Genomic DNA, 22,993 nt, shown 5'->3' with positions numbered 1-22,993 from the left:
GCAAGAGTACTGGAGTGAGGTGCCATTGCCTTCTCCGATTGAGGGATTGGGGAGTAAAAAAAGACAAGAATGAGAAAAGGTAAGGGGTGAAACCCTGGAAATACACAATACTTATAATTAAGAGGATAAATAAAAGTCAAAAGAAGAGGGCTTTTTTTTTTTTTAAGGAAGGAGGATTAGAAAAGTGTTAAACTAAGAGTGAAAAAGAAGTAAGGAGTTGTCAACAGTAGAAAGAGATAATGATAGAGATCAAATATTGCATAGATGTTAGTCACTGGAAAATGGGATCTTCCAATGGTCATGGGTGATCTCTGACAAAGCCATTTCAATAAAATGGGCAAAAAAGTCAGGTTGGTGAGTTGAAGAGGTAATGAGAAAAATTCCACAAGTTTGATTTATTAATATTAATACACTATTGAAAAAGTTGATAATATCCATACAATGAGTAGAAATTATTCTAATTTTGCTGGAAAGGTTGGGGGAGAAACAATGAAGGATCAATTTAAATGACTCTCAAATTAAACATAAGTTAAAACTTATTTTGCAGGCTGAAAAGAAAGAGAAACTGGAATGAGAAAAACTGAAAACACATGAAACAAGGGATAAAGGACACTAGAAGGTGATAAAGGCAAAGAGGGAAAAGATTAAGAGTATAGGTCTAACATTTGACTTGTCAAGGAAGACAGGTCCTCATGTTTGGAGATGGGTGAATATTGATATTATAAATTGAAATGTGGGGTCAGAATTCTTAAAAGTTAGAATGTTCTCACCTACTTTTTTTTTTTTTTTAAATATGAGAGTACAGTATATATCACCTGTGGAGAGAGAAGGAAAAATGGTTTTGGGTTTTATCTCTTCAATTGCTCACAATTTTTCCATTAAAAAAGGCATCATTATCTCCACTTACATATGTAACATGAGGCTCAGAGAAGTTTAGAAACCCTCCTAAGTCCACACAATCAATACTGGACAGTGTGATCCCAGGGACTTGATTTTAAATAGTATGTCCTTCAGAACAATCTGATATCCCTACTTGTGGCTAGAAAGTGAGGGAGTGAATCCTAAAAGTCATATGTAAACTTGAAGCTTAAGAATATTTGCCATGGTTGTGTGCATGGATTTCTGATGTATGAACACTACTAGCCACTCTCTGGAAATGCAAGACAACTCTGGTTGAAAGGATTTTTCTCCAACTCCCAGTAAAAAGAACATCACACCAGCGCTTTCAGTATCTCCTGGTTGACTCACTCTTGCAAACACACTCAATTTGTGTAAAGTAGCATAGTAAATTTGTCCTGGTTTAAATTCAAAACCAGCACTGAAGCTGATTTGAAACTTCTCTTTATTATTTCTTACTGTGAGGTTCCATATTATGAGAACTGAACCAGAAATCTCATTACTTTAATAGCACTATAGCAGGGCCAATACACAATGCAAAAGAAATTTTATCAACAATGATCTCCCCAAAATGTTGGACTTTACTAATAATACAAGCTTAAATCTTTAACAATACAACTACATTCAATGAAGCTGTCCTGAGTACACTGTGTTCCTTGATATGTGGGAGAACAAGAACACACAGTTCCTGCTTTCAGAAATGTATCAACTCATTAGAAAAAGAACATTCATATAAAAGCTAATAGTGAAAACAAAATGAAGACATTTCAAAAATGTGATGTAATGATTAAGACTAGAAACATCAGCGTACTATCATAGTCTGTAAAAAGTTTCATAAGAAAGCAAGCTAAGGAATAAGATACACAAAATACTTGTTGCATGATTATCTAAATGAAAAAAGAAAGAAGCAAGAGATGTAGATTTCAAGGTTAAGTGAAAAAGACTATTCCTTTTAGTAGACAAAATGTTCTACTATTAAGTAAAAATGCATTTTGTACAACGATGCCAACACACATATTCCTTACTTTTAATATTTTCTTTTACTATGCAAAAATACACACTTGAAAAATGCATGATTAGATCACTTAACAGATACTGAGGAACTCTACTGCCTACAAGAAGACATTTAAAAAAATTATCATCAGTTTAGTTGCATATTTATGCAATATAGTTAAAGACCCTGAAGCAAGATCTATCTATAAATAACAGATTAAATGGCAATGCACTCCAGTATTCTCACCTGGAGAATCCCATGGACAGAGGAACCTGGCAGGCTATAGTCCATGGGATGGCAAGAGTCAGACAGGACTTAGTGACTAAACCACCAACCACCACCATTCAAATAGTACTAGAATAGGCTAAAATGAAAATTAAATAATATTTAATAAATATATAATAGCTTAACAAAATTAAATAAAATTTAATAGTAAATAAGTTTTTTTTGTTATCAGCACATAAATATACCATTCTAAAAACTCATGGAAGACAAGAAGTTTAAGTGAGCTGTTCAGTAAAACAGTGGGTTACTGTAGCAGCTTGAAAATCAAATTTCTTACACAAATTCTACTAAAAAATATTAGAAATTCTTGTGGCCATTCCGTAATTTTAGCATGTCAATAAGAAAGACATTAATTTTGACTTTTATTCATATGAAGGTTCTTTTTTCCTACATATTTTAAATATACCTAGCCCGTTCCCCTAAATTTATTTAACTTATATCTAAATTAATTTCTATTTTCCTTTGTAAGGTTACTTATCTACCAAATGTTTCCATTTTAAAACCTGAAACTAATCAAAACCCATATTGTCTAAATAAAGCTGGCTCTATTGTGAATAGGAAATAATCTGACTATCATGTTTAAAGGAGAGACATAATTAATTTAAGCCTGAAGGAGAGCCAATACAAAGACAATCTGGATAAGAGTGAGAAGTTCATTTTTTAAAGAATACAAATTCTTACTTTGTTTTTTCCAAAATTCCCCTCAGGTTTTCATGTTTTAATATATTAATATGACAAAGTATGACACCACCCTTATGGCAGAAAGTGAAGAAGAACTATAGAGACTCTTGATGAAAGTGAAAGAAGAGAGTGAAAAAGTTGGCTTAAAGCTCAACATTCAGAAAACTAAGATCATGGCATCCGATCCCATCACTTCATGGCAAATAGATGGGGAAACAGTGGCTGACTTTATTTTTCTGGGCTCCAAAATCACTGCAGATGATTGCAGCCATGAAATTAGAAGACGCTTACTCCTTAGAAGGAAAGTTATGGCCCACCTAGACAACATATTCAAAAGCAGAGACATTATTTTGTCAACAAAAGTCTGTCTATTCAAGGCTATGGTTTTTCCAGTGGTCATGTATGGATGTGAGAGTTGACTATACAGAAAGCTGAGCATCAAAGAATTGATGCTTTTGAACTGTGGAGTTGGAGAAGACTCTTGAGAGTCCCTTGGACTGCAAGGAGATCCAACCAGTCCATCCTAAAGGAGATCAGTCCTGGGTGTTCATTGGAAGGACTGATGTTGACGCTGAAACTCCAATACTTTGGCTATCTGATGCTAAGAACTGACTCATTTGAAAAGACCCTGATGCTGGGAAAGATTGAGGGCCGGAAGAAAAGGGGATGACAGAGGATGAGATGGTTGGATTGCATCACCGACTCAATGGACATGAGTTTGGGTAGGCTCTGGGAGTTGGTGATGGACAGGAAGGCCTGGCTTGCTGCGGTTCATGGAGTCGCGAGTCAGACTCTTATTACCCTCCTTCTTCCCCAGACATAACTACTATTCTGAGTCAAACACAAACTACTATATATAAAATAAATAATTTATAAGCATGTAATGTATAACATGGGAATATAGTTAATATTTTATAGTAAGTTTGTTTGGAGTATAATCTATAAAGATATTGGATTAACTATGCTTCCCTGGTGGCTCACTGGTAAAGAATCCACTTGCAATGCAGGAAACACGGGTTCAGTCCTTGGGTTGGGAAGATCCCCTGGAGGAGGGCGTGGCAATCCACTCTAGTATTCTTGCCTAGGAAATTCCATAGACAGAGGAGCCTGGTAGCCTGCAGTTGATGGGGTCACTAAAAGTCGGACATGACTGAGCGACTTCACTTTCACTTTTCACTTTCATGCATTGGAGAAGGAAATAGCAACCCACTCCAGTGTTCTTGCCTGGAGAATCCCAGGGATGGTGGAGCCTGGTGGGCTGCCGTCTATGGGGTCACACAGAGTCGGACACGACTGAAGTGACTTAGCAGCAGAAGCAGCAGCAGCAGCAAAGAGTCAGAAAAGACTTAGTGACTAAACAACACCACCACCTGGAACTAATATCATTGTTGCTGTTCAGTCATTCAGTCCTGTCCCACTCTTTGGGACCCCATGGACTGCAGCACGCCAGACTTCCCTGTCCTTCGTCATCTCTCAGAGCTTGCTCAAACTCATGTCCATCGAGTCAGTGATGCCATCTAACCATCTCATCCTCTGTTGTCCCCTTCTCCTCCTGCCTTCAATCTTTCCCAGCATCAGGGTCTTTTCTAATGAACTGGCTTTTTGTATCAGGTGGCCAAAGTATTGGAGGTTCAGCTTCAACATCAGTTCTTCTAATGAATATTCAGGATTGATTTCCTTTAGGATGGGCTGGTTGAATCTCCTTGCAGTCCAAGGGACTCTCAAGAGTCTTCTCCAACACCACATCTAAAAACATCAATCTCACATCCATACATGATGACCAGAAAAATCATAGCTTTGACTAGATGGACCTTTATTGGCAAAGACTGTCTCGGCTTTTTAATATGCTGTCTAGGTTTGTCATAGTTTTTCTTTGAAAGAGCAAGTGTCTTTTTGTGGTTGCAGTCACAATCTGCAGTGATTTTGGAGCCCAAGAACGTAAAGTCTGTCACTGTTTCCATTGTTTCCACCTCTACTTGCCATTAAGTGATGGAACCAAATGCCATGATCTTAGTTTTTTGAATGTTGAGTTTCAAGCCAACTTTTTCACTCTCTTCTTTCACTTTCATCAAGAGGGTCTTTAGTTCTTCACTTTCTGCCATACAGGTGGTGTCATCTGTGTATTTGAAGTTATTGATATTTCTCCCTGAAATTTTGATTCCAGCTTGGGCTTCATCCAGCCTGACATTTCGCATGATATTCTCTGCATGTAAGTTAAATAAGCAGGGTGACAATATAAAGCCTTGACATACTCCTTTTCCGATCTGGAACAATACCACATCTAAAAACATCAATCTCACATTCATACATGATGACCGGAAAAATCATAGCTTTGACTAGATGGACCTTTGTTGGCAAAGACTGTCTCAGCTTTTTAATATGCTGTCTAGGTTTGTCATAGTTTTTCTTTGAAAGAGCAAGTGTCTTTTCGTGGCTACAGTCTCCATCTGCAGTGATTCTGGAGCCCAGGAACGTAAAGTCTGTCACTCTATGTCTGTTGTTCTATGTCCAGTTCTAACTGTTGCTTCTTGATCTGCATACAGGTTTCACAGAAGGCAGGTAGGGTGGTCTGGTATTCCCATTTCTTTAAGAATTTCCCACAGTGTGTTGTGATCCATACAAAGACTTTAGCATAATCAGTGAAGCAGAAGTAGATGTTTTTCTGGAATTCTTTTGCTTTTTCTATTATCCAGTGGATTTTGGCAATTTGACCTCTGGTTCCTCTGACTTTTCTAAATCCAGCTTAAACTACTAGAAGTTCTCAGTTCACATACTGTTGAAGCCTGGCTTGAAGAATTTTGAGCATTACATCACAAGCATGTGAAATGAGTGCAATTTGTGGTAGTTTGAACATTCTTTGAACTCTTCTTCAAAAAAAGTCAATTATCTATTAGGAGCTTCAAAAAAGAACTACATATATCCTATTAACATAAAGTTCAAGAACATATAAAACTTAACGATTAGTGATGTCAAGGGTCATTTCGTGTGCCTGTTGGCCATCTGCATGTCTTCATTGGAAAAATGTCTGTCTAGGCAACTTTTAATCAGGTTGCTCTTCTGTCCACCTTTAAACAGGTTGTTCCATTTTACTAATATTGAGTTGTATGAATTTGGTGTTTATTTTTAATATTAACTCATCAGACATATTGTTTGCAAATTATCTTCTCCCCTTCAGTAGGTTGCTTTCCCAATTTGTTGATGGTTTTCTTCACTCTGCTTTTAAGTTTGATTAGATCCCATATACCCAGTTCGTTTTTCTCAGCATTATGACTATAAGAGTCATCCATGTTAGTTTCAGTTCATTCATAGTCACTGCTGCATAATATTTCACTGAATGAGTAGACTACAAACTAGTCATTCATTTTAGTATTGATGGACATATGAGTAGTCTATTATTTTACTATTATAATAATGTTGTTATGAACATTTCTCTATAGCCTGCTGGTTTTCATGCATATGCATAAGTTGGGTATACACTCAGAAGTAGAATTGCTGGGTTAGAATATGCATGTGTACTATATTAGTAAACAGTTTCCAAAATGACTGTGCTCATTTTCTTTCTCTCTAGTAGTGCATGAGAGTTCACCATCTTTACCAGCGTTTAGTACTGTCAGTCTTTTATAACATTTGAGCCACTGTTTTACATTTCTCTGCTACTAACTGAGGTTGAATAACTTTCTTATTGGCCTTTTGGATATTCTGCTTTGTAAAGTGACTACTCAAGGGTTTTTTTTGTTTGTTTGTTTGTTTTTACAATTTTTAAATATATGTGTTACAAATATCTTCCAACTCTAATTTACCTTCCATTCTCTATGTCGTTTTCAGTTTTAATGTAGCCCACATTTTCAGTCTTCTCAAATAATATGGTTAATGATTTTTATGTCTTGCTTAAGAAATTTTTCCTTATTCCAATGAAAATTTTCAAAGTATTTTTCCTTTAAGTCAACATTTCACACAAAATTGATATTTTTGTGTAAATGGTATTAGGGGTCACAGTTCATTTTTCCCCTTTGGATTGTCCAACTGAATCAGCAATATTTATTAATATTTCTTCTAATGAAATAATCTTAAATTTTCATATATTTGTGAATGTTTCTATACTTTGTGAACCCTATATTATGGACTGTTGTTGTTGTTCAGATGCTAAGTCATGCCCGACTCTTTGTGACCCCAGGGACTGCAGCACATCAAGCTTGCAAACTTTATTAGAAAGTCTTGATTTCAGAAAGCATAAGCCATCTCACCTCCTCCTTCAAGAGTACTGTTACATATAAAATTTAAAATCAGCATTTCAGTTTCTACCAGAAAAAAAAAACTAACACAATTTTTATTCATATTGCTTTGAGCTTATAAATCAGTCTTTTCTCAATAGTATTTCTATCATTTGGAGCTGTTTTGTCAGTCATAAGTATCCGATATTGTTGGTTCTACTGTGAATGGAATCTATTTTGAATTTTGTTTTATTTTTACTTCATTTTTAATTTATATTGCTGGTAAGTTTTAGTTTACTGTTAGTACATTGAAACGGTGTTTTAATCTTGACCTATGTCCATGACTTCAGTAAACTTCACTTAATAATTTTACTACTTCAAGTATGTAAATAATTATGGAATTTTTTAAAATCAAAATATTGATGAAATTAACATCTTTGTTCCTTTCCAATGATATACTCTTTGTTTCTTTTGCTTGCCTTATTATACTAATACATCCAATAGCATTTTTGGATGTATTAGTGGGTATCACTGTTGCCTTTCCAATGTAAGAGACAGCATTATCTGCTTCCCAGGTGGTGCTAATGGTAAGAACCTGCCTGCCAATGCAGGAGACAGAAGAGATGTGGGTTCGATCCCTGGGTCGGTAAGATACCCTGGAGGAGGGTATGGCAACCCACTCCAGTATTCTTGCCTGGAGAAACCCATGAACAGAGGAGCCTTACATGCTACAGTCCATGGGGTCATGCAGAGTCAGACACGACTGAAGCAACTTACCACATGATATTTGATATAGAACATATTTTCTAGCTACCTTTATCAAATTCACTTCTATTTGTAGGTGCTATGCACATACCAAGATAATCCTATGATTTTCTGGCATAGAGAGGGAGAGAAGGAATAATAAATGCGGAGTTCCTTGCATAGGGATGCATTCAACAACAGTAGAAAGATGTAACAGTAGCTCATCAAAGAGAAAGTCCACAGGAACATGGAACTTTTCTTCAAGGGAACTTTTTTCCAAAGTGGCCAAGGTATTCCTGAGCCTGTGGGGTGGAGGAGTGGTGGAAAGACAATTTATAATTTAATAGTTCTCTCTTCTAGGGTAGTATATCCTTTTTAGTTGGCTGTGCTCAGATTCATTGGCACTATTTCAACAAAAATACGGAGAAAATAAACCCTACCTCTCAAGTTTTATTTCCCAAGGATTTAACTACTTCCACAACCTTCAAGCGACAGCTAATTGGCTAAAGTGAAACCCACATCACCCAGCCCTTCAGTCGGTTTACATCAGGAGAATCCATCTAGTGCCGAGAGATAGGAAGACCCAACAATCTTCTCAAACTATTTTAGGGAAAACATAAGCCTGTGCAGTAGAGACTGTTGGGAAGTGTAGTGCAAAATAGCCATAAAAGGAGAAAGTCCTTGGGAAAATGGCGAAGGGCCAGAAGTACTCGGCTTTGCACTACGGACAGAAAGACATCTCCTGCCTTTGGTTATGCTTGGCGCCAAGAGTTAATAATAAATAGGGATGTTACTTGTGAGAGCGGGTTGTGGGAGAAACCCATGACTCATTTAGAGTGCGCTGTCCTTGAAATGTTTCTACTGATTATGTGTTAATTCCGTATGCGCTCTGCTGGCCACATACTTTAAGCTCTTTGTTCCTGCTTCTATAAAAAAGCTTGACTGCAGAAATAAACTTGTCAGTCCTTGCAAGAGACTGTCCAAGTGTCCTTCTTTCAGGTTCGTCGCTTCCAAGTCCCGGGGAGAAAAATCCCCAACAAGTGGCGCCCGAACAGGAACTTGAGAGAAAGACTGAACAAAGCGATGAGCCCCTGCAGAAAGAGGTAAGCAGGATGGGACAACATAGCAGTAAAATTCCTTTCATTTCTATAATGCATCATTTTTTGAAACAAAACGGTGTTAATGTTTCAAAAGATCAGTTGAATGACTGCTATCATATACTAGTGGAACATAATCCATGGTTCCCAGAGGAGGGGACGCTTGATCTTAATGTATGGAAAAGGGTTAAAAATAATATTTTGCGAGCATATCGGCAAGGGTTACATGGTCACTCATACGGGCTATCACAGAACAAATTGAAGGGCATAATATTGATTTGGAAGTAAAAACTATTCGATCTTTACATGAATATGAGCTTAAGGAACAAAATATGCAAGGTGCTTTGAAATATAAGAATGTTATGCTCAATCAGACACAATCCTTAAAAAAACAACTTAGAGACATATATATACACAGGATATGTTGAAACTGAAGCCATTTAGAACGGAAGTCATTTCATTCAATGGACAGCCCAAATCTGAGGTTTTTCCTTCTGCTCTGCCTGTAACAGCAATTGCTAACTTTGCTCATACTAATCATTTCACTCCTCCTCGGGAGATGCCTGCTTGCACTTTCACTTTCCCAATGCAATTTAATCAACCTGTCCAAGACCAAAATACTTGGGCTAATCTAGATTTTGGCATGTTGTCTAGCTTTAAGAAAGCATGTACTCTGTATGGACCTACTTCTCCTTACTGTATAGAATTTCTCAGAGGAAGGGCTGACCATTGGATGCCATATGATTTTTTCCAAGTAGCAAAGATGGTTTTAAATCCTCAACAATTACTGCAGTGGCAAATGTGGGTTAATGATGAGGCCCGACAGCTGATGATTGACCAGAAATCTCATGGTAACCCTGCCAATTTAACCTATGATATACTGACTGGAACAAGAGCCATGGCTGATATGATTGTGCAATTAGCTAATATTACCCCTCAGATGTTACATTTCATTAAAGAAACTGCCTGCAGGGCATAAGCAAAGGTTGATAGCACTAACTCTGATGGTTCATTTGTTAAGATTATTCAAGGACATGAAGAGGAATATTCTCAATTGATAGGAAAATTAAAGGATGCAATTGAGAAATCTATTAAGGAGGTGACTTTACAAAATATTATTTTAAAACAACTTGCTTTGAAAATGCTAATGAGGAATGTCGATCTGTGCTCAGACCTATTCGAGAGACTGGCTCTCTTATGAAATATTTGAAAGCATATAGGGACATCAGGTCTATGTCCCATAGAGCAAAATTGGCAGCATTGGAAACCTTTAATGTACAAAAGGCTGCTAATACCAAATGTTTTAACTGTGGGAAGCCCGGCCATATGAAAAAACAATGTCACATGCCAACACAGGCCGGAAAAAATAATATTACTTCTAATAAGAAGAGACCCCCAGGAGTATGTCCAAGATATAAAAGGGGGTTTCATTGGCTGAATGAGTGTAATTCTAAATTTGATAAGGATAGAAACACTTTGAACCCCCATGCACAGCAAAAACAACAGGGAAACTGATAAAGGAGCCATCCTCCAGGCCCTGATCAGATTGTAGCTTATCTTAAACCATATATTACTAATATCCCTATCAATTTATGGGGACAGGATTTTCTTGAACAAATGAAAGCCACCATTTCTTTAAATGAACCTTTTTAATGGGGGCCATTGAGTTAACACCGCTGCCCCTCGATTGGGAATCTGATACCCCAGTATGGACACCTCAATGGCCCCTAACTAAAGAAAAATTGGCAGCTCTTACGCAATTAGTTAATGAACAATTACAAAAAGTTCATATAGAACCTTCATTTTCCCCATGGAATTCCCTTGTTTTTGTAATAAAAAAGAAGTCAGGAAAATGGTGAATGTTGATAGATTTAAGAAATGTTAATAATACCATGTCACCTATGGGGCCCTTACAACCCGGATTGCCCTCCCCTTCTATGGTACCAAAAGGATGGTCTGTAGCTATTGACTTACAAGACTGCTTTTTTACTATACCATTGCACCCTAAAGATAGAAAACGTTTTGCCTTTTCAGTTCCTTCTATAAATCACATGGCTCCTGTTAAAAGATTCCAATGGAAGGTGCTACCTCAGGGAATGATGAACTCCCCTACCATTTGCCAATAACTCATATCTGTTTTATTACAACCCATTAGAGACAAGTATCCTACTGCGTTTATAATTCATTATATGGATGATATACTTCTCTCTATGGAATCTGAACTCTGTTTACAAGAGTTATATAATGAAGTTACTATTACTCTTCAAAATTATGGCCTGCTTGTAGCACCAGATAAAATTCAATGGAAAGCACCCTTTAATTATTTAGGACATGTTATGGAAGAATCTAAAATCAAACCTCAAAAAACTCAAATTTCTGTGCAATCTCTACGCACGCTGAATGATTTTCAAAAATTGCTAGGAGATATTAATTGGCTATGGCCATCTGTTGGCATCCCCACCTATGCCTTACAAAATCTATTTAAAATTTTAGAGGGATCCCCCGACCCTAATAGCCCTAGGCAGCTAACAAAAGAGGCCAAAGAAGAACTGGCCTTAGTGGAGAAACGCATTCAACAATCTTTTTCAACTTGGCTAGATTATGATCAACCAGTTTCTTTATATATATTCCCTACTGAACATTCGCCCGCTGCAATTATAGCTCAGCATAGCCCAATAGAATGGGTATGTTTACACACTAAACAGTCTAAAAAAATTGTATCATATATTGAGAAAATAGGGCACTTAATTGTGTCAGGAAGAAGCCATGTACAAACTTTGACTGGATTTGATCCATATGCAATACATGTTCCCTTGACAAAACAGGAATTGCAAATTGCCTTACAGTATAACCTGACCATGCAAATGGCATTAAGTGATTTTCAGAATTTATCTCATTTCATCTGCCAAAAGGAAAATTGTGGGACTTTCTACAATGTACTAAATTCATTGTAACTAATATCATTGCATCCCAGCCTATTATCAATGCACCCACCTATTTCATTGATGGCAACAAGAAAGGCATAGCAGGGATAGTCAGCCCTGATATCAAAGAGAAATTACCCACTACCTATTCTTCAGTACAAAGAGTTGAACTGTATGCTTTATATGCTCTTTTGTCGCTTCATCCATTATCCTTCAATGTATATACTGATTCCAAATACCTTGCTCCCCTTTTTCCTGATTTTGTTACCACCTATTTATACAACCTAGATGAAGAATTATATACTCTCTTTTCACAGACTCAAGCTTTAATTCGCTCACGTACAGAGCCTTTCTTTATTGTACATATACGTGCTCATTCAGGTTTACCTGGCCCTCTGGCCGCAGGAAATGATGCTGTTGATAGGCTCATAGCTCCCATTTTTACATCTGCCAGTGACGAACATGCTAATCTTCATACCAATGCTAACAGACTGCACTCTAAATACCATATTCCTCTCACTGAAACATGACATATTATTAAAACCTGTAATGTTTGTGCCCCTCTGTGCACTTATGAACTACAATTTCAGGAGTTAATCCCCGGGGGCAACAACCTAATTCCCTTTAGCAATCTGATTTCACTCACTGCTCCTTAAGAAAGTTTTCTTTGCTTTTTGTCTCACTTGATACATTTTCAGGCTTTATCTGGGCAGTACCTGTCTCTTCAGAATCCAACAAACACACCACTTCCACACTCTTACTCACCTTCCCCGTTATGGGGATTTCTTCTATCTTGAAAACAGACAATGGACCTGCATTCACCTCGCATTCGTTTCATTCATTTTTATCAGAATGGAACATAACACACATTACAGGAATACCCTATAATCCTCAGGGTCAAGCTATTATTGAAAGAGCCCATCGCATCCTGAAACTCATTTATTAAAACAGAAAGGGGGAATATGGAAGAGGAGATACACTTCTTATCCCATGAACTCTCAATTACTATTATATTTAACTAAACTTAACAAAAAATAATTCTGACACTCATGCAGATAGACATTTTACAGAAGACAAAAACGGCAAATTAGAAATCAATACACCAATATGGTATAAGCAATTTAATCAGTGACTGCCAGGAATCTTACAATTCCTAGGCAAGGGTTATGGTCTTGTCCTTGCAGATGGAGAGGAAATCTTCACCATGTCCACTACCAAGAAGGACCCCAAGACCAGACTCCCTCGGGAAGTGATGAAGTTGACGCGAAGGGTCTCATCAATGACCCTGGAGGAGCCAATGAGGAAACGCCATCATCTGAATCCTTACCCGACATGGGCTCAAGTGAAAAAACATGACTCGTCAGGCTGAGCAGACACTGAAGAGCAAGAGCAACATCATAACTGCTCCTGGTTTAACAGATCAAGCATTGGAGGCTTTCATAAATCTAAGACAAGTTTCTGGACTGATAAGGACATATTGCTGAATTGTTATAACGGGGGCTTATCACCCCCATGACCCAGGATTGTCGTCCCCATTGTGGCGCCAGAGCAATGGCACATTTGGAAAATTCCAGCAGCCTTAGAGCACTTCGCTAGTGTTTATGGAACTGTGGGTGTGTTTCATCCTTCTAATTATACCTTCCTATACAATAGTACTGGCTATATTCAATCATGTGTTCACCTTCCGTACTTGTTTATTGTAGGGCATTTTGATATTGACTTATCAACCAAGATTGTTAATTGTACTGCATGTGCATTGTATACCTGCCTTAATCACACCATTTCATATCACAATGCTAGCATTGCACTAGTTAAACAAAGATCTGAGTTATGGCTTCCCATAAACTTAATTGAGCCTTGGAGTGATTCTATATTTCTTTCTGTATTGTTGAAAACTAGGCTTAGGCGATCTAAGCGCATCATTGGGTAGATTATTGCAGGCATCTTAAGCCTTATCTCCATTGTGACTGTAGGAACTTTGTCTGGTATGGCTTTACATAATTCTATACAAAATCATGATTTTATCACTGCTTGACACAAAGACTCTCATGATCTGTGGACTCGACAAGCTCAAATAGATCAGCAATTACAAACACGAATTAATGAGTTACAAATTGTGGTTATCTACTTAGGAGATCAAATGCAGCAACTGGCTTTCCGAACACCTATATGCTGTCACTGGAATTTTACTTCTTTTTGTCTGACTAACATGCCCTATAATAGCACTGAATATCCTTGGAATAAGGTTAAGGCGCATTTGCAGGATCTCACAAGTAACCCAAGTTTAGGCATCAATTTGTTGAAACAACAAGTGCTAATTTTCAAGTTAGGGTACCTAGAGAATTGTATAGCACTCAATTCAATGATACTTTAACCAAAACCCTATCGTCTCTAGACCCTAGAGCTTGGCTTTCAGGAAGCAATATTTTTATATATGTATTAATCACCCTGCTCTTTTTGTCCTTGATTATGGGATACAGAAGTCTCTACTCAAGACTCCGTGCCTCCCACAATGCAGTCCAACTAGCAGCTGCCGTGCTTAATTTAAAAACAAAAGGAGGATATGTTGGAAAGCGTAGTACAAAATAGCCGTAAAAGGAGAAAGTCCTTGGGAAAATGGCGAAGGGCCAGAAGTACTCGGCTTTGCACTACAGACAGAAAGACATCTCCTGCCTTTGGTTATGCTCGGCTCCAAGAGTTAATAATAAATAGGGATGTTACTTGTGAGAGCGGGTTGTGGGAGAAGCCCACTGGTCATTTAGAGCGCACTGTCCTTGAAATGTTTCTACTGATTATGTGTTAACTCCGTATGCGCTCTGCTGGCCGCATACTTTAAGCTCTTTGTTCCTGCTTCTATAAAAAAGCTTGACTGCAGAAATAAACTTGTCAGTCCTTGCAAGAGACTGTCCAAGTGTCCTTTCAGGTTCGTTGCTTCCAAGTCCCAGGGAGAAAATCCCCAACAGAGACCCCATACCAAAATGAATCAGGAATGGGGAGCGAATGGAATAGAGAATCTATGCAAAAATTCAAATACAAGAAAAGGAGGAAAATCTATAAAGTCTGTCTTTTCACATGCAAAAGAAAAAAAATCAAATGGATTAGAGGCTAAAACTGTATGCAATCAACTGTGAAGCTGCAAAATGATATTAAGAATTACATGTGTTTCATACTTGTCATCTGTAACAGCAGTGAGTGGATAGCCAGGCTGTCAGCCACCCTGTCCAGTAGGGCAGTCATAGGTGGTTCCTTACACAATAGCATCAGCTGCAGGTCCAAGTCCCCCCTGAAGAGCAGGCCCTTTGTCAAGAGGCCAACACATATCACTCCCCTCAGGGTTCTAGTCATGTGCTTTGTTTTCTGCTCCCTGGCCACTTCTTTTGTCTCCATCCTTCTTAGGAACATCCACGTTCTCAGAATCAGCATGATTGCCACTGCCTTCCTTCTGCTCAGCGATCCAGTGGGACATGACTTTGAGAGTCCACTCCCTGTGGGACGCCATGTTCTGGAGTGCCTCCGAGTCCTCTTGTGTTGGATAAATGGAAGGATGCTCTGCCATTATATGGTGATCATTGTTCATAAAAATTCCCACTGGACACATTTTTTTGAGGCAACTCAATGACTGCTGCTGTAGTCAATTCTATAGGAACAGAGTGCATTCTGACAATTCCGGTGGTGACTCTTGTGGCTATAGTTCCTACTCTTCTGGCTACAGTTCTTACTACCAAGCTGACAACTACAACTCACCATCACCCCCAAAACACACCAGAAACAGCTGTCTGGGAGTGAGTAGAAGCCCTCCCCACAGCTCAGGCCACCAGTCCTACCAAGGCCAGCACAGTCCTGCAACCAGAGCCATCGTAGCAACTATGGTCCTTCAGGCCAATCAGACAGGTTGCCATTAAGGAGGAGGCAGCTACTTCCCTATTCAGCCTCCTACAGTTCCTGGAGGTGCAGATGAGACCACAGCTACAGCTAGAAGAGCAAATCCAACCACAGTGAGAGTGGAGGCCAGAGCGGAGGAACAGCTATGGCTCAGGCAGGCCATCCTACAATCTAGGGTCACAGGGGCTACATGGAGCACACCAAGGCAAACAAGGAGGCTACTCAGCACAGTGGAACTATAACTCTCAGGTCCAACCAGAAAGCCAGCTGCCCTCCCAGCTCCTAATGGCCATGATGAAGAAAACTGCACAAAGGCAGATCACAGCGTGAGCTCCCAACACAAATAAAGCCCTCTGGGGTACAGATCTGTACCTTCTGTGTCTCCCCACCACCCCCTGTAGCAGTGGTCCCAGATGTGACCCAAGGCATGAGGGGCCTTTTTCTCCCTGGCTCCACTGAGATAGACGCTAGCTATAACAGTCCTACTCAGCCAGTTGATCCCACACCCTATTGGGCTTCTCCTCCCCACCAAATGAGCAACTGTCAATCAGCAACCAGTTAACAGTCCTGCTCTGTCATTTGTTGGTACCACTGAAAGCCCCTTCCTCCTCCCAATTGAATACAAAAGGACCCTGAATCCTGACAGAGAAGAGATGGTTCTCAGAGAAGCTAGTCTGCCATCTCCTCAATCTGCTAGCCTTCCAATTAAAGTCATCATTCCTTGCTCCACCAACTCGTCTCCCAGTTTATTGACCTGTCATGCAGTGAGCAGGAAGACCTTGGGCCCGGTAACACACTAACCACATAAGAGTCAGTTTCATGCATCACAGTTAACATAAAACTGTTACCAAAAACTCAAGTCAGTTTTGATGTTCAGTGAGGCCAAATAACACCAAAACATGAGAGTGTGGAGCAGAGAAAGGTTTACTATAGGTCCCTGCAAGGAGACGGGTGGCTTCTGCCTTAAAAACCTCCAACTCCCCAAACATTCTCACAAAGCCCTTTTGTACAAAGGAAAGGTGAGGGAGAGGTGGGGTGAGTCTTGCAAACTTCATGATGTCAGAGCCTGTGTTCTTGAGGACAGGTAAGAATGCTCCTATAAATCTCTACCAAAAGAATGTCATTCTCTGTCCTGACAAGAAAGGGCCAGGTGCCAAGGCACAAGTCTCATCCTCTGAGGTCCCAGTTCTGACTCGGAAGAGGTGTGGCTTCTTTGAGCTGGTGGCTCCCTCAAACCCAAATCCCCAGACCCTGACGGGCTGTCACCGCTGAGGGAGGCAGGCATCCAGGAACCAGCTGGCTCTCAGGCTCCTCAGGACACCCAAGTGAGGACAGACCCCCACAGACCCCGTCCCACTGCAGACGGCTGCAGCCTTTAGGTCGCAGAGGCAGAGAAGAGAAATAGGTTCACCACCACCTCAAGGGCTGGGTCCCGCCAGTGCATGGCCTTGGTGAGGGCTCTGGAGCCCTGCAGGACACAGCCCACAGCCTGTTCCCCGCGTTTCCCAGCTCACCTGCCAGTCGGAGGCCAGATGAGCTGGAGAGCCCCATAAAAATGTCTGAACCCACTTCTTACCTCACTCTCCACCTGATGGCCACCAGCGATGACTGACCACCACTCTGGGGACCGTTGGGTGAGATGGGTCGGCTAACGGTTGCTCACTGACAGTTGCACGCTTGGGGGAGGGGCCAACTGCAGCGCCAACCAATGGCTAAACAGGATCTCTAACGGCGGCTTGATGACAGCTGCTAGCTTAGGGGTGGGGCCCACTGTGACTCCCACCAATGGTTAAGCAGGACCTCTAACGGCTACTCTAACCCTGGTAACCATTGCTTGGTAATGAGTTGCTACATAATGGTGCCCTGCAAAGGCCACATGCCAAGGGCTGCATACTGCCCCTATTACAAACCAGTGTCTCCAAATCCCTTCACCCTACCCAATCCAAGTTGCCGCGTTGTGAGGTGCAGCTGGTCTCTCTATCCTGACCCATCCTGAGACCCATATTTAGCCATGTTTGGGACTTCGTGTCTTCAATGGTTTGTCAGTACAACACTGAATAGAGTTTTTTGAGTTCTTGCAGTTAAGCATCTCTGTGTCTATGTACAACTGGTGTCTGTGTTAACTCAGTTTGTCTTTAAATAGTTACAAAAGGGATACATCATCTGTTGATGCTTTTGTGAAGTGGGCTAAAGAGTTTTCTGTATTTTAATGCTTTAGCGTTTCAGTTTTAGAAGCAAAGATTTTATTTAAAAAACCAGTGGGAAAGAGTGGGGCTTTCCAGGAGGCACTAGTGGTAAAGAACCCACCTGCCAATTCTGGAGACTTAAGAGACACGGGTTTGATCCCTGGATTGGGAAGATCCCCTGGAGCAGGGCACAACAACCCACTCCAGTATCCTTGCCTGAAGAATCCCCATGGGCAGAGGAGCCTGACAGGCTACAGTCCATAGGGTCACAAAGAGTTGGACACGACTGAAGGGACTTAGCACCCACACATGGCAAAGAGTGGTGGTGGGGGACAATATATGTCTGGATTATTCAGGCAGTACATCTGAACTGAGCTGAAGGTAGGCAAATAAAAACAAAACTGAAAAAAAAAAGTTACACGTAAATTCAAACCATCTAGAACTTTGTCTTAGTTGGTGCCTTTCAGTTGAGTGTGTCCAGTGAGATGCACTGACAGGAAATTTCTGCTTCCTTTCTCTTCTGTGCTATTCTGACTGGACTATGTACCTTTAGGACCACAGTTTCAGACAGAAGGGGCCCCCTCCCCTACTCTACATCTCAGCAGGATCTACTAACACCTATAGGCGTGATGTCTTTCAGATGTTGCTAACCCAAGCGCCTTCACAACCCCTGTGGTTCCTTTAATTAGCAGCCACCTTTGTGAACTGAGAAGTATACTCAAAAAGCCCAACCCTCCATGTTGTTACCTGCTGGGAACCTGACTGATACATGAGCATTTTCCTTCCCACTTTGCTTATTTTAATATAGCTTTAATTCATTACAGTTCTTTCACTTTTCCCTATTTATTCTTAGCCTCTGGCTTTGCCTACGTTAGTTTTGACTGTCAAAAGTCAGGGCATTCCTACTTAGCTCATCATTGATATTTTTATATTATTGGTTTTATACTGTAAATTACTTGATTGTTGCCATTTAAATAATCTTACTTAATTGCTGCAGTTTTGTTATTCCTTTTATTCTCTTAGGATTCTGTTTTGACACTGAAAGTAATGTGGCAACTAGAAAGTAGGAAAATCATAATGGATATAAAACAAAAAAAGTTTTTTAAATGAATAGCCACGTATAAGCATGCTCTTAAAGAAAATAGCCCCATTACTCAAAATATTACTAATGGAAAAAGTCACTGCTTTCTCATTTTGTAGCCACCAAAATTGGCTCAAACATTTTCTACTTCATCAAAACTAGGGGGAAAAAAAATCTTCTAAAGGAATGACAGCAGTGGCCACAGGACTGGAAAAGGTCAGTTTTCATTCCAATCCAAAAGAAAGGCAATGCCAAAGAATGTTCAAACTACTGCACAATTGCACTCATCTCACATGCTAGTAAAGTAATGCTCAAAATTCTCAAGCCAGGCTCCAGCAGAACGTGAACCGTGAAATTCCAGATGTTCAAGCTGGTTTTAGAAAAGGCAGAGGAACCAGAGATCAAATTGCCAACATCCTCTGGATCATCGAAAAAACAAGAGAGTTCCAGAAAAACATCTATTTCTGCTTTACTGACTATGCCAGAGCCTTTGCCTGTGTGGATCCCAATAAACTGTGGAAAATTCTTCAAGAGATGGGAATAGCAGACCACCTGACCTGCCTCTTGAGAAACCTATATGCAGGTCAGGAAGCAACAGTTAGAACTAGACATGAACAACAGACTGGTTCCAAACAGGAAAAGGAGTACATCAAGGCTGTATATTGTCACCCTGCTTATTTAACTTATATGCAGAGTACATCATGAGAAACACTGGGCTGGAAGAAGCACAAGCTGGAATCAAGATCACCAGGAGAAATATCAATAACCTGAGATATGCAGATGACACCATCCTTATGGCAAAAAGTGAAGAACTAAAGAGCCTATTGATGAAGGTGAAAGAGAAGAGTGAAAAAGTTGGCTTAATGCTCAACATTCAGAAAACTAAGATCATGGCATCTGGCTGGTCCCATCACTTCATGACAAATAGATGGAGAAACAGTGGAAACAGTGTCAGACTTTATTTTGGGGGGCTCCAAAATAACTGCAGATGATGATTGCAGCCATGAAATTAAAAGATGCTTACTCCTTGGGAGGAAAGTTATGACCCACTTAGACAGCATATTAAAAAGCAGAGACATTACTTTGCCAACAAAGGTCCATCTAGTCAAGGCTATGATTTTTCCAGTAGTCATGTATGGATGTGAGAGTTGGACTATAAAGAAAGCTGAGTGCCGAAGAATTGATGCTTTTGAACTGTGGTGTTGGAGAAGACTCTGAAGAGTCCCTTGGACTGCAAGGAGATCCAATCAGTCCATCCTAAAGGAGATCAGTCCTGGGTGTTCATTGGAAGGACTGATGTTGAAGCTGAAACTCCAATAGTTTGGCCACCTGATGAGAAGAACTGACTCATTTGAAAAGACCCTAATGCTGGGAAAGATTGAGGGCAGGAGGAGAAGGGGACGACAGAGGATGAGATGTTTGGATGGCATCACCAACTCAATGGACATGAGTTTGGGTAAACTCTGGGAGTTGGAGATGTACAGGGAGGCCTGGCGTGCTGTGGTTCATGGGGTCACAAAGAGTCAAACATGATGGAGCGACTGAACTGAACTGAACTGAACTCAAAGGAATGACTAATAATTAACATATAGAGGGTAATAAAAAGCCTGTAGGTTGTTACATTAAGCATCATATAGATGGTCAATAGAACTTTTCTGCCAATGGGTATAATTTTAACATGGACATAAAATGCTGTTTTCTCCTTAGGAAAAAAGATATATGCTACCTAAAGGGTAAGTATTTCTTTGTAAAGGTCTGTTAGTTTCAACATCCCTATTTTCCAGTTGCAACAGCTCTTCTAAAAATGCATTTTCAATGTATCCTATCTTTAAATGGACAAGACTTTTCAAAGTGTCAATTAGCAATAATGTTCAAAGTCTTGGAACAAACACAATCTGATTTATGTAGGGTTTATATTTCATTTATTTCAATGAGTATAGTTAGAAATGTAACTATATTATACTATAATTTGAGTCTTTCTTACCAGAAAGGAAGATAATAAAACAGATTTTTTTTAATTTTGGTATTTAAATACTTACCAACAAATTCTATGTAGTAAAATGGTTGGAGAAAGAAGGATTATAGGGTTTGAGATGGGTAGAATTAGTATGTCATAGAAGTAAAACTTCAGAAGTGGTGGTCGAAAACTGTTTCAATAATTACATATGTCAGATTTTGCAGTACATATTACTTCTGTTCCTCAGTCCTCTTTCCCTTCTGTATGGACTTGAGACCTCTATCTTTCTCAAACCAAGCTGTCAGCAAAGTTCTTTCAAGAGCTCTCTAACAAAACAGATTCGTGGCCTCGTGCCCAGAGTTTTGATTCCAGTAGTCTGGAATGATGTCTAGCAATCTGTACTTTTAAACTGCACCCAGGAAACCTAAGGTCCAGCTAGATTTGGTGGTCACTGTCATAACTAGCCAGCTGTGTATTAGAAGACAGCCAGAGTCCAGATCCTAATTTATCCTAATTTTGATATTAGGCCAGTTTCTTAACCTTCATGATTCAGATAATGTACTTAAGTTGGGGGGAAACCCTTTTATTCTCAGGGCAGTTGAGAAGAAAAATAACATCACTGGTTGATACATGGTAGGCACGCCCATATGACATCCTTCCTCTTACTAATGCACCTCTATGGCTTTCTAATATTTTAGGTATGATTTCTGAGAGACAAACTATCTTCTGACAGCATATTTTTTCCTGGTTGAACAGACTTTTAATATCAATACTTGAGTTATAGGCCCTATTGCTGACCCTGATGGTATCAAGTTCCAGGAAACCATCTATGTCCTCTCTCTGTCTGTTAATATGTCACCTGATTCTGACGCTTACTACTGCCTGAGGTAGCTGCTACTGGCTACTTCTACCTGTTAAAATTACAAAGTATGTTAAAGTTAAATACCATCTTATTTTACAGCTTGGAAGCTACAGCCCAGACAGTTTAAATGACATATCTAAAGTACACAGTGCATAATAGACTGGAAACCAAATATCTCTTTTTTCCCTATTGCATTCTTGAGCTACATAGTGTCAAATGAGTCCCAGAAAACAAAATGATTCTGACTATATTTGAAATGTAAACAGAATTTTGAAATTTATTTTTCTTAGATTATGGTTATCAATTTAAAATTTCTAAGCTTAAAAAAAGAGGAGAGTATTTATCTTTGAAGATAGTGTCATTTTTCTTTAAATTTTTGAGACAATTTTGATCAGTTTCCTTCCTTTATCTATTTTCTAGAGATGACACCACGTGGCAGGATATAGTGACAAAGCAGAGAAAGATATGGATATAAACAGACACACACATAAGTGATAAGATTTTTGAGGAAAAACAAGTTGCTATTTTTATTGGAACACTTGCTTTGTCATTAGAGACCATTTTAACTTCATCTCACCACATTTATCTATTCAGAAGATTATCTGTAGCCAAGTCTTACTTACATCTTAACTAGTGTTCACAGATATAAATTGATTTTAATATGTCTGTAGAATATGTAATTAGGAAATTAGTCTGACACTGCTACTAGAAAGAATTATCAATATATAATTTTACATATTCAAGTATGAGAGTAAAGAGGATTGAAAGCACAGCTACATTTTAAGCTCTTAAAAGGCATTTCATATGGTGATGACTCAAATACGGTTTTGAATTAAAATTCTAAATAGCTCTTATTCACTTTATTACTTTTTAGCACACATGCATGATATCAGAAATTAACCTAAAAACATTTTCTTAACTGTAGTCATCTTCCCTGAATTGTCCTAATAACTAGATAAGAAATTATCTGTACTGTGGCATGTTGCTCGTATATACATGTGCAATATAAAACACTTTAGATTAAACAACATTCAGGGACTTCCCCTGTGGTCCAGTGGTTAAGAGCCCACCTGCCAGTTTGAGGGGAAAAGGGTTTGATCCCTGTCCCGGAAAGACCCCACATGCCATGGAGCAACTAAGCCTATGCACCACAGCTACTGAGCCCGTGGGCCTACAGCCTATGCTCTGCAAC

The 22,993-nt window shown here is 39.4% G+C and overlaps 1 protein-coding gene and 1 long non-coding RNA gene across 10 annotated transcripts in view; one reads left to right on the top strand and one right to left on the bottom strand.

Annotated features, from left to right (window-relative positions):
- GPC5 (glypican 5) overlaps positions 1-22,993 on the bottom strand; it is a 1,566,851-nt gene that overhangs the window by 1,388,566 nt on the left and 155,292 nt on the right. The window contains exons 1-2 of one of the 9 annotated variants that reach the window (XM_061435204.1): positions 17,292-17,477; positions 15,004-15,470 (exon numbers count right to left, since the gene is read on the bottom strand). The exons of 6 other annotated variants lie outside the window; for them this stretch is intronic. In XM_061435204.1, coding sequence (XP_061291188.1) covers positions 15,004-15,256 — 253 coding nt within the window. In that variant the 5' untranslated portion in view covers positions 15,257-15,470; positions 17,292-17,477. Of the gene's footprint in view, positions 1-15,003; positions 17,242-17,291; positions 17,478-22,993 lie in introns of those variants that run through there. 2 more of the 9 variants (XM_061435211.1, XM_061435205.1) reach the window with 2 other exon arrangements.
- LOC133258524 (uncharacterized) lies at positions 6,620-14,732 on the top strand. The gene is made up of 2 exons (XR_009740068.1): positions 6,620-8,915; positions 13,018-14,732. It is a non-coding gene; the product is annotated as an uncharacterized LOC133258524 (long non-coding RNA).

This window comes from Bos javanicus, chromosome 12 (assembly GCF_032452875.1).
Source record: "Bos javanicus breed banteng chromosome 12, ARS-OSU_banteng_1.0, whole genome shotgun sequence".
NCBI lineage: Eukaryota > Metazoa > Chordata > Mammalia > Artiodactyla > Bovidae > Bos > Bos javanicus.
This window is presented reverse-complemented; position numbering and strand designations above follow the sequence as displayed.